The sequence below is a fragment of the Solea solea genome, chromosome 6 (genome assembly GCF_958295425.1).
Source record: "Solea solea chromosome 6, fSolSol10.1, whole genome shotgun sequence".
NCBI classification, from domain to species: Eukaryota; Metazoa; Chordata; class Actinopteri; order Pleuronectiformes; family Soleidae; genus Solea; species Solea solea.
The window spans coordinates 11,987,111-12,005,059 of NC_081139.1; the positions used below are offsets into that span (position 1 = coordinate 11,987,111).

The 17,949-nt window shown below is 39.0% G+C and overlaps 1 protein-coding gene across 1 annotated transcript; it reads left to right on the plus strand.

The window, feature by feature from the left end:
• Positions 1-1,097: 1,097 nt before the first annotated feature.
• podxl2 (podocalyxin-like 2) lies at positions 1,098-17,580 on the plus strand. Its single transcript, XM_058632691.1, has 13 exons — positions 1,098-1,476; positions 6,107-6,444; positions 7,501-7,834; positions 8,559-8,668; positions 10,014-10,239; positions 10,589-10,753; positions 11,619-11,815; positions 11,915-11,989; positions 13,332-13,488; positions 13,629-13,690; positions 13,874-14,053; positions 15,075-15,236; positions 15,409-17,580. The coding sequence occupies exons 1-13, from the start codon at positions 1,446-1,448 to the stop codon at positions 15,466-15,468; spliced, it is 2,097 nt and encodes a 698-aa protein (XP_058488674.1). The 5' UTR covers positions 1,098-1,445; the 3' UTR covers positions 15,469-17,580.
• The last annotated feature ends 369 nt before the right edge of the window (positions 17,581-17,949 follow it).

Genomic DNA, 17,949 nt, shown 5'->3' on the forward strand with positions numbered 1-17,949 from the left:
TGGCTAAATGACGAAATGTAAAAAAAAAAAAAAACAATATACATTTTAACAATTCTGATCATTTCACATTTACCTTATTTATTCGTTTGTCTTTGTGCTGGGTGACATGAAGGAAGTATTCAATTTCCAGCTGTTTTTTTTTTGTTTTATTTGTCTCTACTGTCCCAACATGACAGTGTCCCGAAGGGTGTCCTTAGATGAAAATGATATTCAGTGCTGTATAGAAAATGCCTGTTTCAGTGAAAGAAAGTGGTGTATGTGCTGAAGAGGATGTCCCTGTATGTACACAGGTGTGTGAGAATGTGAAGGTTAGTGGTGCCTGTGTAACAGAGTTAAGAAGTTAAGAAGTTGTGTGATTCCACTTGCCATGAAAAGAGCAAAGTCATCTCACAACACAGAAACTTAATTGTCTTATGGTAATTGAATGCAGCACCCCTGTAGATTAGGGTAGTGCACCCCAGGGGGTAACAGCAGTCGGACCTCGCTGTCTCCCTGGTAGGTGCATGAACTATGAGCTCTGCCATTTTCTCATATTAATTACGTTAATTTTAATATTAAGGGGTGATTTAAGTTGTAATTTTGGTAAGCATATAGCTCCCGAACGGTCGAGCATGTCCTTTTTCATAAATAGTTGACGGTGTTTTCTTTGAGTTTTGTTTACAAAATTACACGTTGTTAGCTAACTTGCACTTTCTTTTCATTTTGCATTTGCAGACATGTATGTGTGAGAGGAACCGGAGACTGACTGTGTGATTTATCCCTCTGTCAGGTATACGCTCTGTGCGCATATTGTTCGAAATAAACGGCAAGGTCTACTTCGTCTGTTAAATTACACAGGGCAAAGATAGAGTACAACGCCGCTACACCTGCCCCACACCACTAATGCCTATAATATAATGTCTCACATTCTGGTTAATTTCCGCCCCTGTCCTTCCAAATGTCTGTGCACGCCACTGTAAATAAGTATGTTGAATATGAGATTATTCCTGAATAATTATTGTTTTAATATCGTTTTAATTTTATAAAAAGCTTTGATGCCCACCCCCTCTTTTTTTTGTTATGAATTCTTTTCCTCAGTCTCTTTGTTGTTGTATTACATTAATTGAGATGAGCCTGGAGTTTGGTGACATCTTGCGGTGTGACGGGCGAACAACAAGCAGCTGTCACGCGCTTATTCCCAGCGTCGGTGTTGCTGCAGCATCAGAGCCGAATCAGACCAGACCCTATCAGATCCAGGTCCGACCTTCATCTGGGTATGTCCATCTGGTTTATGACACCGAGGGCAGACGGCGAGTGAGCCCGCACTGAGGGACGCGGCAGGCGGCCATGCGCACGGCGTTTCCCTGACGACCTCCATCCACGTCCAGCGAACTCCAGCTGAATTCTGCGGAGTCGGTTCATTCAGGGAGGAAGAGGAGGAGGAGGAGAGGAGCACTGCAGCAGACATGCCGGGCCTGCCTCTCATCACACTCATCGGTGAGTCTGTTTAATATTCCCATATATTTGTCTCACACAGTGAAATACAATGACAATCGTGGTTTCTTTAGAGACAGAATCAGTGAAAACCAGAGGAGACTTTAATAACATCACACAGGAAGATAAGATCACTGTCAACTTTACTCTTCATGCAACTGTGTGTGTTTGTGTGTTGTTGTTTTTCTTAATTTTTGCAGTGTTGCAGTGTGAATGATGGTGTGTATTAATAGTGATGTTACGAGCCAGGGTGTAACCAGCGCACACATGCACACGCGCACACACACACACACATACACACACTAATGCACTTCTACGTTTAAATCTTCAAAGTGGGTGCACAGTGTGTGTGTGTGTGGGGGGGGGGTTGGTGTTACTGCAGAGACTGTCTGACACAGATATGACTTAGTATATGTATTTCTTGATTTTCAAAAAAACAACGCAAAATATTAGTCAGTTATAAAATATAATATATATAAAGATGCATTCCATGAACAATAAAGTAAACCCCCTCAGATCAGAGGATGTGGAACCACAAGGCAAAGTATGATAAGTTATCAAAATAATTGCTGCAAAGTAATGAATGTTATGATTATTAATGCCAGCAGATTTCCTGTCAGCCCTTTTAACAACAAATGATACAAAACTGTCATGATCACCATGAATCATCACCATAAATGTGATGATTTGATGTTGATGAATGTCACAGATTTCATGCGGCAGATGCACAAAATCTCCCTGCGTCTGATGTTCTTGTGTCTTTGGAATGTTGTTGTTTGTTTCGCTGCACCATAGATCCTTCCATTGAAATGAGGAGGAATATTCGTGTTTTCCTGCCGCTCTAGCTTGGAGGCCAGTTTTTTTTTAAAAGAGGAGGTGACATGAGTACAGATGAAGCAGATTTTGGGGAGGATCCTGACCCGCTTTAAACTGCTCTTAGGGGATTTAAAGCATGAAAGCCTTAAATCTCGCCCCCACAATACCGTACTACCGTACCCAAAATTAAAGCTTGAGCAAACGCACCACAATTTTCATTGACCTGAAACTGAAAACATTTGCATTTGTTTATGGTACCCTGCAACTAGATCATTTTCTGTCATGTGTGCTCCCACAGCCCCATGAGACAAAGCTTATAGACTCATTATAAATAATAAAAAATAAATGCTGTCGTCATATAGACATGCATTCAAGCTTGGTTTCTACTCTGTCATGATGAAACAACCTGCACAAATGCATGGTCTAAATATTTACAATAAAATCAAACACAAACAAAGAAAAACCCAGATTGTGTCTAGTGTCAAATATGGACCAAGGAAAATAAACAATTTGACTTACAAGTATTTTAACTTGTAGGTCAAACAATTGGCAACACTGAATAGGTGTTTCATTGTGATGCTAGAAATAAGAAAACTATAGACGTGAGGTCGACACTAGGTTGTCATTTATTGCAGCTATTTGTTCTATAGACTGTACAAATGCCTGCATTAAATGGCAACTATACGACAACCTACAAGATGGAGGCAGGAGATGAGCTGTGGCAACCCTGAGAAGCCAAAAGTATCGTGTTTGTACAGCAGTCTGTATATGTAAATTGATGTAGTCTCTAGGATGAAGAAGTGGTTGAAACCTGTATCCTCTTGAATGGCCATCAGGGAGCAACTAAGGCGTCAGTGTACGTGTTGGTCTGTGGGGAAAATACCCTACTTGTCACTTAAATTATCACATCAATAGACATTTTCCTGTGGAGTTTATATTCTTTTTCATCCCTGGTTCAAGTGGCCCACACATGAGTTTAAGTGAGACTCACCAAAATAAGCATTGGGACCATGTGACAAGACAAAAAACTGTGTGTACTAAAGATCTGCAAGGAAAATCAAGTTTTTCTTTATTTTACTTGACGAGCTTGTCGAACTGAGGTCAGTCGGGTTTTGTGGAATAGAAAAAAAAAAACACCAAAAACATTTTGAATCAAATCAATCACCCTGCAGAGAGGTCATTAAATAAATCACAGACCGACGCTGCCAGAGTTCTGTGAATCGCACACACTGTGCACTGAGTGGGATGTGGATTTCACTACTGCTGCATTCATTTTGATTGCATGATTTTCCAAAATTACAATTACAGTAATCTAAAAAGTGGCACAGAAACTCCCACATCAGAAATATGTGCATTATATATGGAGGATACATATAAATGTATGATAGGTACCACATCTTTAATGTTATTGATCAATACTTCTATTATTACCTTCTACCTCTTGACTTCTCAATATGGGTGCAACTTTTCAGAGACGGAGAGATTGCCTTAGAGAAAACCTACAGGTCAAACTTGTCTATCAACTATTTTTTTCCTAGTGATCCTTCCTAACACTGCTTTAATAGACAAGAGCTAATTTTGGACACTGAAAAGCCTGACATTGTTTTCTTACTGCTTTTAAGCCGAATTATCAAAGATCACTAAACCATATACTGTATTGATGGTGCATTCCTTTTCTAAAGCTTCTTTTCATCCATGTAATTGTAAAACACACACACACACACATGTCTGTGCAGCATTTTTGGTAGGAGTGCATTCCCTAGCCCTTTACCCAAACCATAACAATCACAACTAAGTGCCTAACCCTAACCCTTACCCTAATCCTAACCTAAACCCAATTCTAATCCTGAAAAGACCCTTTTTTAGAGGTGTCAGAACGTGAAGACCAGTCAAAATGTCCTCACTTTCCCAAAATGTCCTCATGCTTGGTACTCACAAAGATACCACATACTAGAACACACACACACGCTATCTCCATGTTAATGAAATTATTAACTTGGAGCTTAATTGGCACAGTGTTGAGTCAGGACTTTGGGAGGGAGACAGAAAATGAAAACAACTACATCACTTAGAGGTAGATCCTATATCTCTGTCTTTCCGTGCCTTTGGCCCTCCTTTTTATCCTCCCATCCTTATCTCCTGTTCATCCTTGACTCAGCCGTCTCCTCTCTCTCTCTCTCTCTGCTCACTAGACCAGTCATCCACGAAGAGCAGGACGTTTTGTAGGCCACTGGGTTTCCAACTAAGCACTTTTTGAAGGTGGACTAAGCCATTTTCAGCAGATGTCATGTCAAGGTCTTACACATTTCCACTGTGATCAGCTGCAAAGACTTACATTTTGTGTCTTCATTGCCGCTGATGGAGTTTTTTGACTTGTAAAAATGAATGAATTATTTATTGAGCAGGAAGAGGGCGGTAGATCTGTGTATGTGCAGACTGTTGTGTGTGTCTGTCTGAGTGTGGGCCATGTTTGAGACCATGTTGGCCATGATATTGTAATCTGCTCAGTCAGCCTCTGAGGTCAGACAGCCATCTGTGGTCTCAGACAGTGAGCACCACAGGACGACGTCTCACAGACATTTCTGTCCTGCTGAGACTTGTCTGACCCGACCACGACCTGTTGACCTTCCTCTTCCTCTTGTGGCAAACCATGACATTAAATCTCCTGCATGCAAACATTAGATTAATTTTCAACAAACAGACGTATGTGTAAAAAGTGAGGTTAGTACTGTTTTAATCATTAACGGTAGTCATAGTTTATACATATTTATAGTAAAATAGCTCAGGTTTAACATTGAATGACTGCTGTATGACTGAATGAGCTGAAAAGACAGAGGCTGTGTCTCAATTCAAAGGCCAAGATCTAAAGATCCAACGCATGGATCCTTCTCAGGTCAACTTATCCCAGGATTCAGTGCACTGTGGCGAACCAAATGAGCAAAGTTGGCGATGAGTCGCTAATTATGCAAGGGAAAGGGAAGGTTAAGTTGTTGATGTGTGCGATAACAAATGTGAATACAGCCATGGATCAACTGAACTCATGAATGAGTAACCAAATGACTAGAGAATGAATGCTGAGTAGATGGGATGACGCAATAAACTTAAATAAGAGCTTTGCACTTCAGTGACTCTCCAGGGCAATGATGGAGATAAGAGCTCGTCACTGTCAGAGATTAAATAGACAATTAAATGATTTTAATGTATCCTGCAGACATCGGAGCTCTCTTATCTCCATTCGTTCCCTCAGATACAGTGATTTTTCTCCCTTCAAATTGGGGCAGTAGCAAAACAGAAACCCACATTAAATCAATGAGTGAGTTATTTAAAGTGACTGGATCTATTTGTTTTCTCTGGTCTATCTGATCTCTCACTGCTATTATTGCTTACTTATCTGACTTTGTTTAACGAGTCACTTGAGGTTTATTGTGTCACACAAACAAGTTTGGTTCTGAAACACATGTTGTCGGGTGCAGAAAATGTGTCACAATTAATTCAATAAAAAAATTGAAAAAAATTGCTTGAAGCTTTTCTTACAATATTTGTTCATTTATTTATTTAAAAAAATAAGATTTCATCACTAATCTCCATTTTTTAACTATAGTTCTCACCCTTCAGTGTACCTAAACATTTTATATAATTACTGTATATTCCATGTTTTATTTTTTCAGTTCACGTTTCCAAATGACAAAATTTAATTTTAATTTTATTTTTATATCACATTCAAAACACTGCAGCATTGTGACATGTGAAACAAATGTTATGTCATTGTGGTGCACAGTTAAATAATCTTAAAAATGTTCATGTGTCTGTCCTGTAGCTCTTCTGAGTGGCTGTGATGCCTTCAGACTGGGCTTATCACAGCGCATCATACCACTCAGTCCTCCAGGGGGCGCACTGAGCCAGGATGAAAGTCCAGTCCTTCCTCGCTTCATTCAGGAACTTGTCAGAATCAAACGCCACTCGGTCCAGGAGTTAGTGCGAGCCCAGCCTAATTTGGTGCATGACATGGGCTGGCCGAAGATTCAGGAAATATCCCGCTCCCTGGGTCAGATGGACGCAGCAAACTCCTCTCAAATCACCCCACAATCCTCTGCCTCCACTGGTCAGAGTGAAGCCAGGCCTCCTGCTGCTGTGGATGAAGAAGATGACATGGAGGTGAGGAGGATGAGTACAAAAAAACCCAAACACTGCTTGTAGTTAAAAATATGAAAACGTGTTATTAATGACACAGGACAGAGGGTCTAATACATATACAGTGTTGTATGCCCTGCAGTGCAACACAAAGCATTTGTGAGTCATTTTTCTACTATTTCTTGAGATAAAATTTTTAAATGATACATTATACTACAGTTATAAACCACGTTCATGAGCAAAACAAGTAAAAATACTTTTAAAAAGGTGAACTGTATGCAGTAGTAGACAAAAATGGGCACAGAGTTGCCCTGTGTATGAATAGTTTATTTTTTTTATACAGTTTTGCAGCAATTTGATCAGTGTTTCTCAATCCTGGTCCTCAGCACCCATTGCCCTGCACGTCTTAGATGTATCCCTGCTCCAACCACCTGATTCAAATAAATAGGTCGTTAGGCTTCTGAGGAGCTTGTTGATGAGCTGAATTTGAATCAGGTGTGTTCGAGCAGGGAAATAACAAAAACTTGCAGGGCAGTGGGTCCCCAGGACCAGGATTGAGAAACATTGGATTAGATAATGTTTAATCCTCGTTTCAAGGTTTTTCATTCGTGGCAATGTGTTTAATTGGCATTCACTCCAGGGTCAAATGACTATTTTGTCTAGTTTTGTCAGAGATGCAGCATTCTTATGCACAATACTATGACACCCATTCATTTTCCAGACATTAGCATAGCCATTAACATTAATGTTTGTAGCAATCCTTGCTTTTAAAAACTTGGGACAGTGCTCAATGTCATTGATTTCTTTAGTTGGATCATCTACCGAACTAAAATGTGCATAAAAGTAACCACAGTAACATTATTATTATTTTTTTTTTTACTTCCCCTCACTCATTTTGTTTGTGGCACATCTGTCAGGTCACAATTGACACACTGTGACGCAGGGGTGAAAAAAACCACCACAGAGCAAAATAATCATTTGCAATGGGAATGGTATTAATTGCCTTTTTTAAAGGGTCACCCAGGTTTGAAAATCGTGGGTATACAGGTTAATGTGTCTGTCCAAACGCCTCGCTTTCAGCATATGGTCCACTTGGCATCTACCATGGATGCAGAGCATTACCGGGGACAACCAGATGTCAACCACCCAGAGACAGAGCTCTTGGGTGGGCCAGGAGCTGGCGAAACCTCCCAGGAGGCTTCAGGCTTTTACAGAACAGACATGGAGGACAGAGACAGAGGAGAGGAGGGAGCAGAGGACAGAGAGAGACGCGGAGGAGAGGATGAGTGGGAGAGAGACACAGGAGAGGACAGAGAGTGGAGAGGGGGACGTGGCAGAGGTGAGAAGGAACAGGTGGACGGTGGTACTGCTGCAGAGATCGACCATCTAACACCAGACCTGGATACTCTGATTGGTTAGTACCAATCATTTTTCCTAAATTATAATCGCTGCTCAAACGTTAATCTGTAGTGGCGATGAAAGGTTACCTTTTACTCAGCACTCAAAAGACTTATGGTTAAGATAAAGGAAAGGTAAGGAATACATTAAAGGATGCTGTTATGCAACATTCAGGGTACCAACTGTTATAAAGCACTAAGGAAAAAGGGAGTGAAGATTCATTTTGCCCAAGGTAAACACCCAAACCCAATTTCTTTTTAAATCCTACTTTGCACTGTTGTTATGTCTATTTCCTCTACATGTTGCCTTTCTATGCTCCATGGTTTCTTTTGTTGTTTTTATGACTGCTTTGTGTGCCTTTCCGTTGCTCCCCCAAAAAATGTTTTGAACAGTTTGCACAAACTACCTATGGTTCCCAATAGTTTATGCTTAATATGATGAGCAAACATTTACCATTCCTGTTTTCTAAGTCTCACCATCTGTTGGTTAGATTGAAAGCTATAACAGACATTTATGGTACACTTAGAATGAAATGTATTATTTCACATTTTACATTTAAAACAAACAAAAATACAAGTATTATAAACCCTATACTGTTGTACATCTCCTGCAATTTTTCTGGATATATATGTATGTATATATATATATATATACATATATATATATATATATATATATATACATATACACACACAGGCAAAGGCCCATCTGTATCTGACACATGTCTTTGTGTCTCACAGGCTACAGTCCATCCCTCCATCCCTCTAGCTCCGTGCAGCCCATCCTCTCCTCACCAGCTGAGCTGCATGACTCTGGGCAACAGGAGCATCGTGCAACCCCAGTCCTGGAGGTGAGGACAGTGAAAGAATAAACAAATGTATGCATTGTATTTGTTGGGGTTAAAGTTTTTGTTAGTTGCTGCATGAAAGGCATAAGAACTTAAACTTTGCTTAGCAAATTATTGCATAATATTACAAAATAGTAGACTGGATATGCAAAATGGGCCGTGACATTCTTGAGTTTGGGAATGACTGAAGTGTAGTGATAAACCCATGATTTTCTCAGTGACAAATGCAAGGGAAATGTACAAAACCTCTGTTCTTTTTGCTAAATTCCTCATACCATTAACATCACAGCCACACAGTCCAGGTCTGCGGAGGAAAGAAAATGGTGGTTCGCCTTGGTTTTGTATGCCGAGTCATAGAGCACTGCATGATGTAACAAACAGAGATCTTAATGGACAAAATGACGCATTGTTAGTGGTCTTGTCTTCATTATGTTACAGTGATGACTTCTGCCGCTACACCTATATATCACTTTGATAGTACTCACTATTACAAATTCATACAAAGTCATATTAATGTCACTGCAAACTTCAATTGTACATATATTGTGGCAACAACTTTTACTGTGGAGATAATGTTAAACTCCAGTCACTTTCTAATGACCAAAAAGAAAACAAACAAATGCAATCAACATAAAAATCTAATTTATTAGGAATGCAAACACTTAAAGATTAGTGTGTGCTGTTGTTTCAGTCACTATTATTATCATTCTTATTATTATCATAATTATAATATAATATACTATTATATAACGGGTTGATTTATGTATGTCGTGTAGGACCTAGAATGAGACACAGAGAATGGTATTTATTGTTATAGAGGTTCGACAGCAACAGGTGGATGATGAGTCTTTCTTCAGATACGGAATGTAGAATCTTCCAGACATCAGAATGGCATCAGAACTGGCTCAAGCACAAAGAAATAAGACAAAGGTATTATTTTAGGGCTGTTTAAGGTAAAAAAAAAAAAGGTCTATGATTGAAAGTGTTATTTGTGATTTATTTAACACAGCCATAGGTTTTTATAAATGCATTTCATACATTTTGTTTAAAATATCATTATATACTGTATATTATATACAAAATATATTAACACCGTGAATGTTAAACGTTACTTAAAAATGATTTCCTAGATCAAATCAAAATCACAAAATCTGTCACAAAAATTACACTGAGACATTTTATCTTAAATCAAGTAATATTACATTCAAACTAAGTGGTTACCAAGGACTAGTGAAACAAAAACAAAAAAAACCAGACTAAAAGGACATGGCCACATTAAAAAAATTGTGAAAATGAATAAACTGTAACTTGTGTGTTTTTTCATAACTTGATGATGACGGTCACACAGATTGGCCCTTCAGAAAGAGAGCTGTTGGAGGTTGAGGGGGAGGAGGACGTTCAGTCCAGTGGCTACGAAGTACCTCACTCCTCCGTCACTACATCAAGTGCAACATCTGCTGCAACTTCCACTTCTCCTCCCACTGCTGCTGCGGCTGGAGGAGATGATGTAGGAACTGCCACACCTGAGACTGACACAGGCACAGACTTTGGGCTGTTGGGAAGTTTTACTAAAGGTACAGCAAATTTACAGAATTGAATATATGCAAGGAGTTTGATTTTGTTTCTTGTGAATGAATCCCGTTATTTCTTCAGTTTAGTAGGAGATGAATGAGAGGATTGCCTTTTTGTTTGTGTTGCATAATAAATATAAAACCCTCCCTGAGCACAACTACTGGAAACTGAGTCTAATTTCATCTTTCTTTGGTGTGTGAAATTATAGATTCGCCAAACACCAAGTTGTACAAATGATAAAAAAAATAGTATTATATATGATCATAAAATAACAACAAGGACACAAAATAATCTTTGTTTGTTAGTTAGTTGTATAAATCACCAGAATGTTTAATGTTGTGCTTTCTGCAGAGGAGACAGAGGAGGAGGAGACAGAGAGGGAAGAGGAACACGATGGTGTATTTAGACAGAATCCCACTGTACCAGAGGTTGGCATGGCTCCGAGCAGAGAGCCTCTGCAGCCCAGCGTTGAGGAAGAGGACGCGCTAGAGCAGGAAGAGCATGAAATGAAAAGCGGTAAACACACTGTCACACTGGAATATAACAATATGAATCGACTTGTTTTGATCACTGATATTCGAAACTGTTTGACAATTACATCAATTTAACCTGGCAAACTATTGAGGCTATATTAAATTAAACAACTCTTACCAGTACATCTTGGTTGGGAATCAAATGAATGCAAACAAGATGAATTTAGGGAATTTGACTTTCAGATTTATTTATTTGATTTAAATCTAGAGAAGTGCAATTAGCCTGAGGTAACGTCACGCTTACTTAAGAAATGTGACGCATTTGCTCTTCTTTGTCTCATACAGGCTGCGTTTAAGGGTTGGGCAAATGAACGAACCAGGCTGCAGCGTGAACGTATGCCAGCAGTCTAAAATGATGCAGTCAGAGTGATTTTGTAACTCAAAGAAGCAGCAGAATTATTTTTTCACCATGTCTCAGCAGAGCTGCAGCTTCATTCATTTATTTATTTTACTTTACTTCCTGACCAAGTGATTGATCTGCAGTGTTTTTTTTTCCATTAACAGTTGCATATGCCTCACCATGATCAACAATTGTTTTTCTTTGCTTCATATAAAAAAAGAAATCATTAAAACTGAATAATTTTAGTTTGTGGATAATACAAAACATTTGAGAACATCATCATTTCCAAACCAAACAAGTACTTGCAGCCCTATCCCCAGCTAATGTTGAGACGGTGAAATATCATATCATATACATACTGTACCTGGCACTAGCTTTGAATATTATTTATAAAGCAATAAAGAACATATTTAAGATTTCTTCAACTCAAAAAACTCTAAAATTTGCATTTTCAACACAAACTAATTTATGAGGAATTTGTGTTTATGTTTTTTCTTTTTTGGTGCAGACGTGGAGGAGGAGGAGAAATGGAAAACGACAGAGAGCGAAGGAACAAGAACCAGACACATTATCCCGCTCACCACAGATCCCTCACCGACCATCAGCTTCACCGACCTCTCCTGGGATTGGCTGGAAAAGACCACCCCCGTGCAGTCCCAGAGGTCAGAGGTCAGGGACACAGAGGAGACGAAGGAGGCACAGCAGGTACATTTACAGTCCATGTAGGAGTAGAGGCAGGAGGAATTAGAAAATAAACCGTTTCAAGGATCACAGTTGTTTTCACAGTTGTCTTCCCTCTTTCAGGTTGTATGTATCGACTGGAAAGAGCTGGTTGGACGAGGATATGTCATCCTCAACATGACGCAAAACCTCAACTGTGTAAGTACAAAGAATTCATATTCATATTAAAAAGGCTGAACCAAATAATTTCCCTTTTTCTTGTAATATTATAAAAAAGAGAGAAGAAATTTGAAAATACAAACGTTGAAATCATCTAAAAAATGGAGGAGGTGGTGACCAAAATTTGTAGATGATAATCATAGTATTTTCTTAAGAATCTCTTATACCCAACAGATTTAAGTGTCGAACAACGTAACTTAAATTAATTATAATGAAATGAACTTGATATAAACCATGTGATGTGCTGATATACTTATTTTCTTTATTTGTTATCAGTTTTGTAACAAATGAATCTTAGGTTACCTGACTTTAACCAGTCTTGTATAAAGTACCTAAAAGGGATACTCACGTAAAAGTATCTTACCAGAAAATGACTTTTGTAGAAGCTGAAGTCACTTTTTATAATATTACTTTAAGTAAAAGTCTTAAAGGATATGACATTTACTGTACGTATCAAAAGTAATTTTCTGATATAAAATGTACATACGTTTTAAAGTATTAAAAAAGTGAGGATTGAGCAATGTTAGCTCAATGGTAGGGCAAATTATCTTTCAACTGGAAGGTTGTGGGTTAATTTCCTGGCTCTGCTAGTCTATATGAGTCCTTGAGCAAGACGCTTAACCCCATGTTGCAGCGCGTGACTGCGTATGAAAGATGTGTGAATGGATGAATGGCAAAACTATAGTGTAAAGCAGCTCATCAAGACGAGAAAAGCTTTATATAAACACAGACCATTTACCAACTCTTCTTCTTCTGATTTTATTAGTTTAGTAATGGGTAACAAAGATAGTTATGGGAAATGTAGTGGAGTAAATGTTGCTAGAAGTACAAATAACAGTAAGTAAAATAGGTGAATTCTGTATTCTGACAGCTATCACTGATGTGGATCCAAGCTCTGACAGTAAATCCTGGAAGAACCTATGAAGTATCTCATAACATATTTTTTTTTATCTTTTTCTCTCTGCTCGGGAAGTTAAGCTGTTTGTCGGTGAATATGTGCTTTCTATTCACCCAACTTTAAAAGCAGCTTTAAATCTAATTCTGTTCCATTCATTTATCCTGATTCAATCTTCCTTGTGTTCAGTCCTTCACTTTAGAGACCAGCCAGTTGTTGCCTCCACCACTGCCAGAGCAGAACAGAAGGACTTTTAAATGACTTACAGACAGAATTTAGACATAGATGTCTTCATCTGTGTCTAAGTGACAGAGGAAGGATCTTCAGTGCAGAGTGGGGTCTGTTGCCATGGCAGCAACACATACCCGTCAATGGCTCCACATTGATTGCACGCGGTTGTTACAGCTGTGTTTGTTTGTGTGACAGGAAGAGTTTCGTGCCAACCAGGGCGTACGGTTGTTGAAGATCATGGAGAGAGTGTTTGCTCGGAGGATGAATAGCCCCGAGGGATCATGGGTACTTTACCTCAGCAAGCCCACACACCAGCAACACCAGCTGCTGATGAACGTGGCATCTGAACGCGGTATATATATATATACATTTATACACACAAGCATGAAATTTACAGCTTTACTGAGCATACCAAACTGCTTTTCAGTGTACTTCACAAACTGAAATTTATTTCATGTATTGTAATTGTTTCACATGTGTTGTGTCTTCCAGGAGTCATAGCTACAAGCGACGTACTTGACATGTTGGGGGAGATCAGGAAAAATCTGAATAAGGTACACAAACAGTTTGTCTAACTTGCAGTGCACAGGGCCCTAATCTCGTGCCACTGATGTATTCCCTAAATAACAGGACGTAACTCTTTGACTTACTACCAGAAGATTTCAAATGAAATGCATCATCAGTTGTAAATTAACTGAAGAGACATGGGCTGGGCACGTGTGTGTTTACCTCTTTAGGTGGGCATCCAGAACTACAGCTCGACCAGTCGCTGTCAGTCTCAGCCCAGTCAAACACGCAGCGACTACGGGAAGCTGTTTGTGGTTCTGGTGATCATCGGCTCCTTCTGCATGGCCATCATCACGTCTGGATTCATATACATCTGCTGGCAAAGACGACTGCCTGCAACTAAGACTACGGTCTGTAGACATGTCTGCATAAATGTCTGTGTTAAGTAATTGTACACACATACAGATTAAAGTCCTGTTGGACTGAAATGGATGAATTTAGAAGATTTGATTTAGAAACAACATTGACCCAGTCATCAATAGCAGCCTTCTTGATGTCTTGGCCAGGTCACTCTTGAAAAAGAGGTTTTAAATCTCAGAGTTTTTTACCTGGTTAAATAAAGGAAAATAATGATGTAGTGTTGTTTGACTAAAGACATCCTCCACTGGAAAGAAGAGTTGTTCTTGGGCACTTCACACTTAATCTCACGTCATATCCAAGTGGACTGTCCTAAAATTGTGTTGGTCGCCCTGGCAACTGGAGTTCTAACAGTAGTAACATCAGCAGCAGTGATGAGGTCTTCTCTGCGGGCGCTCTCTTTCTCTCTCTCTCTCTCTCTGTCTCACATCTGGGGCTGTGATCAAGACTGTATTGGATTATGAAATTATACGGTTTCGTGTAATCGTTGCTGAAATGCTTTACTGTAAATTAAAGGAAAATAGTCATTGGCTAGATGTCACAAAAGTTCCAAGAATATCAAAACGAGGGTGAGAAAAAGCTACAAAAATAATCCATGGAGGATTTTTTTTTATTTGCGTCAAGACTGAGTACACAAGGCAGAAGAAGCACACAGCTCTAGCGAAGCAAGACATATATTTGAAGTATAGCTGAAACAGGAAGAGTGCTGTGTTGCTTGGGAATGGAAGGACACATTTGAAAGAGCCTTCAAAATAAGACAGGCTTGTTACTTTCCTCTGACACAATTGACCTTCAAATTCAGCTTCAGAAGTAGGCACGGTTATGGTTACAGCCCAGCTGTTAAAAATAGAGACGCATTTAACTGCTAAAAAGCTTTTTCTTCTGGGGTTGGAGACACAGCACAGAGCTAAACGAGAGGAAACACAGGAGTTCTGCTCACCGGGTTGTCAAAGGCACATGATCATGCTGTGAGAGTGATGACGTTGAACTCTCCAATGCTCCTTGACCTTGCAGTTCCGTGCTGAGGAGCTTCACTTTGTGGAGAATGGTTGCCATGACAACCCCATGCTGGACGTGACCAACGACAGTCAGCCTGAGATGCAGGAGAAGAAGCCAAGTACCAATGGGCTCACTGGGGCAGGAGACAGGAGCGGAGAGGACAGCAGTCGCTGGCAGGTGATGGGATGAATGATTAGATGCACAGATGGATAGTGAACAACTGTCAAGCTCACATGGCAGTGGTTTGGAAAAGCTTGAAATGTTGTCTGCTGTCATGTTTATTGTCAGAAAACATTTTCTTTTCTTTTTGACAGCAGTATGAAGCCTCTCGTGTTGTTTCCTTCTTCAGGTGTTTGTCAATCAAGCAGCGACCGAAGAGGAAGAAGAGGAGCAGGACACACACCTCTGATGGACGAAGAGTAAAAGGAGACAGGTTATGAAGGATGGGCATCTTTGATAGATGTGGAGCCTAGAGAGATGAAGAAAAGGACGATGAAGACAAGAGAAAGCAGAATGTCTTTGAAAGAAAGGAGCGACAGAAGAAGTAGTCGATGGAAAACTTTACAGCCTCAGTGATAGATGTGTTGTTCAGGAGTCACTGATATCATCACAGAGATGAGACACAGATGTGTCCATCATGTACATGATTAACTCACTAATCTGAAAGATGACGACCACTTGAAAATGTTATCAAAGGCGGACTTCAGATCTCGACCACTGGTTAGATAATGTCACATCACATAGAAACACCTCTGTTTAGTGTGCCTTATGCTTTTAGCTCATAGCAATGTGAATGCATGAGACAATTTACACAAAACTAGTGACTAATCGCAGTGTAAAAGCACCTTTTTTTCCACCTTCAATGCTTGAATGTAAAGAAGTTTTTATTTTTGGGTCACATGCCAAATCATCAACAGAGACAAATCTGGAATATTTATGCGAGTTGAATGCACATACAATGTTATTATTATTATTGATGATGATGATGATAATAATAATAATAATGATAAGAAGAAGAATACTAGAAGAGTCTGTATATTTTGATACACTGACGCTTTGTTCAGAATAGCATTGGAAAGTCCATCTACTCAAGTACTGTACTTGAGTAAAAGTTTTAATACATTTAATTAATATATATATATACTGTATATATATATATTTCTTCTGCTATATAACTAGAGTGAATAACATTTCAGAGGAATATAGTACTCCACATTTTGTCCGACATCTGTAGTTAAAGTAATATTTTCAATACAAAACCTATGATGACCCTAAATATATGATAATGAATGATCAGTGGTTTTGAACCAGCGTCTAGCTTTGGTGACAGCAGTGACTCCTCTCAGCTCTGAACAGGAAATACTGTCTGTAGCAACTTTGAAAAGTAAGGTTATGGCACTTTAATCGATTTCTCTTGGAAATAGTGACGATCATTGTCTAAATGCTGCATCATGTTAAATGTATTACATAAAGTGATTGAAATATCTCTATTTTGCTTATAGGAATGGTTGTACCTGCTGAGGATGTCCACTGTAACATCTTCAAAAAGTTGTCTTTAATATACATATGTGCTGTTAGCTAAATGCTTTTTTAATAGTCTTGGAATGGCTGCTTGATGCTCCTGGCTAAAACAATACATGAGCAACATTCAGAGGTCAAAAGCATGAAGTGTTGAAGTCAACACAGTGTTCAAGTCGACCCATAACATTTAAGCATTCAACATTAAAGTCGGTGTCTTTAGTGACGGGACCCAGTCTCTAAGGACTTATCTGAATCCCTAAGCTCATGTAAACATCACTAGTCAAATGTCTGAATCACCATTCCATCTGTTTTACTGTAGTCTATCTGGCACGAGTCTCAACATGTCCAGTTATGAATAAGACAAAAAAAAAATCACATCCGAGTTAATATGGTTACGTAAAAAAAAAAAAAGTCATTAAAGACATGCCCAAATTTGTGATAATGCCCAGTCATGTACAAGTATAATGACTGTAAGTCGCCACAGTCTTATTCAAGTCACTACAGTTCATCACTCTAGTTCCTTCCGTGGGGATTCTGATGTAACTGATATCCAGGTCCCAGCCACCACAAAGTGTTCAAGTAACTTAAGTCATGACAAACTCAAATCTTTATTTGTAATTTATCAGCCACACAACGTTATACTGATGTACAGTATATTATACTAATGTCCAAAGCTGTGAGTATATACAATCGTCACCACTACAGTCTTGTCAGTATCTCAAGGGTCATGGTCTAATTTCCGCAGTGATGTCCAAGTCACTATTATAATAATCAACTGGAATGGAAACAGACATTTGCCAAAAGTCCATCACTGTTTTTCCTATTTGTTTTATTTTCCGACTTTAATGATTTAATCATAGCAGCCTTAAGTCACGGTTCCTGATAAAACTGTTCATTTGCATTTCATTAAGATGTTAACTGTGTTTTTGCTCTTTTACGCTGACTTTTCTTGATGTAACAATACTGTATATGGCTTCACAATAAACTACGCTGATTTATATGCATTGTCAGCTAAGCAGGGTTTGTGGAGTGAGTTTTCAGGGCGGAATACCATACATGACTGCTTACAGTGTGTATGACCTGCCTCTGAGAACATAAGAGACATGCGGGACACATTCCCATTGTCCTACACTTGAAGACAGGTTATACAAGCATGAAGCTTTAAGCTCATCATCGAGCATCAGCACAACAAGTCATGAAGCTTTTTTCCATTCAGTTTTAACAAAGCATATATAATAATAATGTAACCTTTGTTCTCTGAAAAGAGCACAAAGTCAGCTTTACTTCTGGGGTTTGGCTGGGTATTTTATTTCTCTTAATGTTTTATTTATCCTTTTCATATGTGTATTTATATGCATTTTAATTATAT

What these genes read in the sequence shown, in the direction of transcription:
- podxl2 (XM_058632691.1), top strand. Translation starts at nt 1,446, where the DNA reads ATGCCGGGCCTGCCTCTCATCACACTCATCG. An exon ending in ATGAAGAAGATGACATGGAG is followed by an intron (nt 6,445 to 7,500) that starts GTGAGGAGGATG and finishes CCTCGCTTTCAG; the next exon opens with CATATGGTCCACTTGGCATC. An exon ending in GAACGTGGCATCTGAACGCG is followed by an intron (nt 13,489 to 13,628) that starts GTATATATATAT and finishes TGTGTCTTCCAG; the next exon opens with GAGTCATAGCTACAAGCGAC.